Below are 6,155 nucleotides of genomic sequence, written 5' to 3' on the forward strand. Positions count from 1 at the left end.
TTTTGTATTTCACTCTGTTTTGAGATTGAAGATATATTTTTATCGTTTTTTTATTGCTAAAAGTGAGATGTTTAGGATGAGAAATCATTTGCACTATCTTGTGTGGGTTTGAGAAATCATTTTGTTTTTGCAGTCGACAAGAAAAATAATATAACAACATAATATATTTTCTTGACAAGACTAGAATAGAAAAATGATCCCATCTCTTCCTTTTTTCCTTTTTATAAAGTTTAGATTATTTATTTTGTATTGTTCTCCTTACACATTAGTATTTTAAACACTAAACTATATATCAAATTGACTACTATATCTTTTATGGATATGGCATTGTATGTGAAACACCTTTGAAAATATTGTCACTGACTCACTTAGGTACTAGAATATCTCTTAATTTGATTTGTGATCTTACTTTGCTACAAATTACAACATACACATCAGTTCATTAATGTAGTAATTCTTTCGTTCATTCATTTTTTGTTGTATGATTAAAGACTGTGGCAGCATCCTTATCTCCGCGGCCGCTTAAATTAACAACCACCTTCTCACCATCCTCCAGAGTAGGGCAAAGTCTGTCGAGAAATGCAAGTGCATGTGAAGCTTCTAAGGCTGGGAATATCCCTTCTAGCCTGCACAACCGTTTATATGCTGCAACCACAAAAGTGAAAAAAAACATCAATTACTATTGAAAACTTGAATGGTTATGATTCCATCTTTCAAAATATTGCTAGAGATAATTAATTTACCTTCTAAGGCTTGTTCATCTGTGACAGTATAAAACTCTGCACGCCCTGTGTCTTTTAGAAAGCTAAGCTCTGGGCTAACACCTGGGTACTCTAATCTGCATATTCAATAATATTGCATTAAATTTGGAAGGTTACATTGAATACTCATTTATAGCAAGGATAATATTTAAATTATGCATTCAATTTGGAAGGTTACATTGAATACTCATTTATATAGCAAGGATAATATTTAAATTATGTATTGATAAAGTTAAAGGTTTTTTTATACTACCAATAATGTAGTTTAACCTTGTGATAACAAATAAGTTGTCAATTTATCACGTTGCCATTTAACTCATTAAGGAGATTTAAATATAACTACTTTATAGGTGACCTGATTGGTAAAAACTAATTTTTTTTATATTGACTTCATTTATTTATCCATATATATGCTCCACACCATCATCGGATATGGTGGGCCGGAAGAGATTCCTCCACTCTTAATTAGAGGTGTTGGATTCCCTCAAAATGGAGAAATTCCTTATAGGGAGTGCTTTCCCTATACAGGATTCTTACTAGGGGGAGTCAACAACAACAAACTCAGTGTAATCTCACAAGTGGGGTCTATGAAGGGTAGTGTGTATGCAAACTTTACCCCTACCTTCAAGAAAACAGAGAGGCTGTTTCGGAAGACCCTTGGTTTAGGAAAGGTAAAAAGAAGAGCAACAAGCACGTCAATTAGAAAATCGAAGCAAAAATACAAAACTAAATACACTAGGTACTGCAATCAGAAAGTCAAAGGAGAGGTCAAAATATAAAAAATAAACACACAAAAAGGCAAAGGGAGTCAACATATATATATATATATATATATATATATATATATATATATATATATATATATATTTTATTTACTTATCTATAGAGTATAAATTTCAGGCGAAGGTGTATCAATTTACACCCCTTGGCAAAGAATGGCTCTCCGCCACTGCTCAATACAGCACGGATACGATTAGTCGAGTCAGTGGATTACAGATAAGAGATGGTTTAACCTCCCTTCCCCCTCCCAAAAATAAATATGCTCCTTTACCCTTTACTCCTTTATAATTGACCCCTCTTGATTAAAAGAATCCGTGCGCTTTAAATTAAAGTGAAAACTTACCCCACACCTATTGAGTGTGGTTCAATAATTTGTCCTTCATCATCTTGTAACAAATAGCTCATTGCACCATGATACACCCCAACTTGACCTCTAGCCATAGTTGCTGAGTGTTTACCTGTATCAAGACCAACCCCACCAGCTTCAACTCCTATTAGCCTCACATCTTTATCTTCAATAAATTCATGAAATAGACCCAACGCATTAGAGCCACTACCTACACAAGCCACTAACACATCTGGTTTCCCACCCCATTTTTCCATGGCTTGTTTCCTCGTTTCTTTTCCAATTACTGATTGGAATTCACGAACCATGGTTGGACATGGGTGTGGTCCTATGGCTGCACCTCCTAAGAAATAGCTTGTCTCCAAGTTGTTAACCCAATGTCGAATGCCTTCCGATACTGCATCTTTAAAACTTCCTTTTACAGATTTCACCTGCATGAATATTCAAACATGTAAGGGTTTTCCTCTTTTTGTCATATTAGAGAGGTGTATCTAGGATTTCTTGCATATGAGTGCATCACTAAAAAGAGTAGAAAAAAATATTAAGTGGAAATTGATCTATGTTCCTTTGGGTAAATAACTCAACATTCAATCAAACGCATCATTCAATTTTTTTGGAGCATGGATGACATTAGATAATATTAGATTAAATTTTAAAAATACGGTACATAAAATATCTAGTTTGACAGAGAGATCATGAATTCACGTGCCCATGATTTGGCCTATAAATATGATTACTGAACTTTATTCGCAGTAACAATAAATTTATAAGATGGTCAAATTTCCGGTGTCGTAACATTACGTGGCAAAGTACTAAGGCAAACACATAACGTGGTGTCGGAAAATTTGACCTTCCGATAATTATATTAGCCGAGTAATTTAGACATAATTCAGTTGCTTGAATGAGATAAAAATAGATTTATGACTTTACCATTATACTCTCTCCGTCCCAATTTTAAGTAATAATGTTCGAATTTCGAGAATCAAATCAATTATTCTTTAATGGTAATTTTTTTATGTCTTTTGAATATTTTAAATTATAATTATTTTAACTTGTAGTACATAGTTTTCAAAAAACTTAAAGAAATTATGTCAAATACAAGGTTATAAATCTCAAAAATCGAAAAAGTGTCACATAAATGACAGAGTTAGTGATGTCAAAAAGTTTAAATAATTTTGTGAAAGAAGAAGTACCTTTGCACCAAGATGCTTCATCAAGATTACATTAGAAGGTTGTCTCTCCATATCTAAGCTTCCCATGAATACAGTACACTCCAATGAGAGTTTAGCACAGGCAGCCGCCGTCGCGACGCCATGTTGGCCAGCACCGGTGGCTGCTATGATATTTTTACAGTCCATGCGTTTAGCCAACATTGTTTGTGCAATAGCGTTGTTGATCTTGTGTGCTCCAACATGGTTCAGATCTTCCCTTTTTAGATATAGGTCTGGCCCTTTTCCCCCATTTCTGCTCTTGTAGTGATCTGTTAGTCTCTCAGCCAAGTATAAAGGAGTTTCACGCCCTACGTAGTCCCTTAGTGCCACTCCCAGCTCCATCTGCATAAAAATTATATGTTGTTACTTTAAAATATTGCTAGTCAAGAGTTTTACATGCTAGTAATTCTGTTGTCTAAACCAGTTCAAAGATACACTTAACGATATTGTATGTTTTGAGTCCGTAAGATTTTTCTCAAAAGTTCTTACGCCATTAAGAGACCCCTATTATTACCACGATCCATAAGTCAATTTCCGTGATTCACTGTGTGACACCCACATTGTTAGAGTATTTAAGGCAATCGAAACCCGCTACTAGCTTCTTTTTGTGTGCGTGTCTCCAAACCGAGTCTCGCATATATCATCACTCTGTCATGATCATGCTCGTTCCGTTGAATCTGGGCTCTGATACCAGTTGTTGGGCTAAACCATCCCAAAGATATTTTTAACATGGTGTAATATTGTACGTTTTGGGCCAAGATCACACAATTTTTCTCGAAAGGTCTCACACACCGTAAAGAAATTACTACAACTAATTATACGGAGGCTCTCAATTTTTTTGAGCGTGGACTTAATTTGCACACCGATTAATTTCTTTTATTATCTAACATGAAATTTACAAATTAAGTGGGTAAAGCGATGATGTGGCAAGTGACGTGGGTGGCGAAATTTACGGAGCATTTCGCACATGGGTGATTCGTTGGACTTTAATATCATATGACATCAATTTCAGCGACCATACATAGTCAACTCCTTTTTTTTGTTGGAATAACATTGGAAACAACTCTCTCAGAACTTTGTAGGAGTACGTGGAAACGTATATAAAAAAATAGTTACATGTACAAGTAAGGGAATTTAAGAAAAACCTGAAACTGAGGGTCATGCAAAGCAGAGTTGAATTCGTAGTCAAGCTTTGTTAAAGAAGATATAAGCGTCTCAGGTACGAACTTTCCACCAAAAATCCCAAACTTTTCATTGCTAAATATTGCTCTCTTTTTTTCATGGTAAACCAGCTTCCCTGGTAACTCTGTAACTCGGCTCGGGCCAGTAGCTACGGAAAATATAGCAAATTTTCCTTTCCATTTTCTGCTATATGACAATCTTGGTTCAGCAATTTTTGCTTGTCGAACAATAACTTCGATGTTACATGCCATAATGTCTTTGCTAGGGATGTATAAGAAACACAAATGAACTAGAACTTAAGGCTGCTAATATATTGAGAACTTCAAGATGACGACGACAAAGCAAACCCAGCGTAATCTTATAAAGTGGGGGATGGGTAAATTCTACCTTGTGTGAAGGTAGAGAAATTGTTTTCGATAGACCCCCAACTCAAGGTAAAAGTAAAAGAAACGGACACAACACGTTAGTAACATCAACAAGATAAAGGTGATAAGGTGATAGATAATAATCGAAGCCAAGTGAAAGGATATTGAGAACTTAAGGGGACCAAGGTTGTTGAAGTAGCATAGGGTTGCCTGAATACATAGACTACAGCTTTAGTTAAATAGCCTCATTTTAGAAGATTAACCTATTGATTTTTGATGGCTAAGACTATTAATTTTGTCTATATATATATATAGTTATACACAAACTTGTTCGGCTACAGTACAACTTAAAATTTATCAACGTTTTAAACGAACAACTATTATTCGGACTAGAGACGTCTAACGCATTTATTTTTATTTCGTTAGCCCAAAAGGAGAAATTTGATAATGCGCCTCATATGACTGAAATTGCTTAAGAGAAAATTTAAATCGTTACTCTCTGATCAGTTTCATCTGATATGTTCTAGATTAACTGGACTAAAATGTAAAAAGAATTTTAATATTGTTTACCTTAAATTAAAGGTGAGTATAACCTATAAAAAGTACTCTTTAAGTCGATCATGTGGTCATACATATTGCCATATGATTCCTTATAACGGGTGTCATTATGAGTGAAATATAAATATTGGTATTAAAAATTTACTATTTAAAAAGATAAAAAAAAAATTGAAAAAAGTAAGACACATGAATTGAAATGAATGAAGTAATAATTAGTTCTTCACATTTTGGCTAAATACAATCTCCACACGTGCTCTCTAAATTGATTGTTAAATAAAAGAATTTGAAGAAGTCGACCAATATTTTGGCAGCGTGAGCATTAATCATAGAAACTATAAACACTCAAGAATACGATGGAAAATTGTATCTATATTGAATGCCAAGCTCACTTTAAACACAAGTCTTCCTAAGAGTACTCCTTGAATTAGGAGACTTATTTAAGTCAAAACACTATCAAGAGCTAACTAACTGAATGATAAATATGAACTAAAAGGATAACTCTAAATCTATATCTAATCGTGAATAAGCATGAAGACTAAGAACTAATCCAAAGGGATAAACAACTGGTAACAACTGTTGTTCTAATACACCCCCTTCAAATTAGGCGATGTGTAACTAAGCCTAACTTGAACAGATTTCGGTCAAAGGCTGGTTTGGTAAGTGGCTTGGTGAGCGTATCAGCTAGTTGGTCAGCAGAATGAACATGAACAACTTGAACCCCCTTCTGTTGAACATGGTTGCGTACAAAGTAAAAGTCCACCTCAACATGCTTCATGCGACTATGAAGGCCCGGATTCTCTCTTAGGTAAGTGATACCAATGTTGTCACAGTAGATTATGGGAGTATCTCTAACATAAAGCTTCATCTCAAGCAATAGGTTTCTCACCCATAACAGCTCAGCAAGAGAGTTGGCAACAACTCTATATTCAACTTCACTTAATGAGCGAGCTAC

At 34.7% G+C, this 6,155-nt stretch overlaps 1 protein-coding gene across 1 annotated transcript; it reads right to left on the reverse strand.

The window, feature by feature from the left end:
* Positions 1–373: 373 nt before the first annotated feature.
* Positions 374–4,923, reverse strand: LOC104103411 (tryptophan synthase beta chain 1). Its single transcript, XM_009611310.4, has 5 exons — positions 4,244–4,923; positions 3,081–3,440; positions 1,885–2,318; positions 744–838; positions 374–645 (listed from the first exon to the last, which is right to left on the reverse strand). The coding sequence occupies exons 1-5, from the start codon at positions 4,529–4,531 to the stop codon at positions 464–466; spliced, it is 1,359 nt and encodes a 452-aa protein (XP_009609605.1). The 5' UTR covers positions 4,532–4,923; the 3' UTR covers positions 374–463.
* Positions 4,924–6,155: the final 1,232 nt, after the last annotated feature.

Source organism: Nicotiana tomentosiformis, chromosome 8 (assembly GCF_000390325.3).
Source record: "Nicotiana tomentosiformis chromosome 8, ASM39032v3, whole genome shotgun sequence".
Classification (NCBI taxonomy): Eukaryota; Viridiplantae; Streptophyta; class Magnoliopsida; order Solanales; family Solanaceae; genus Nicotiana; species Nicotiana tomentosiformis.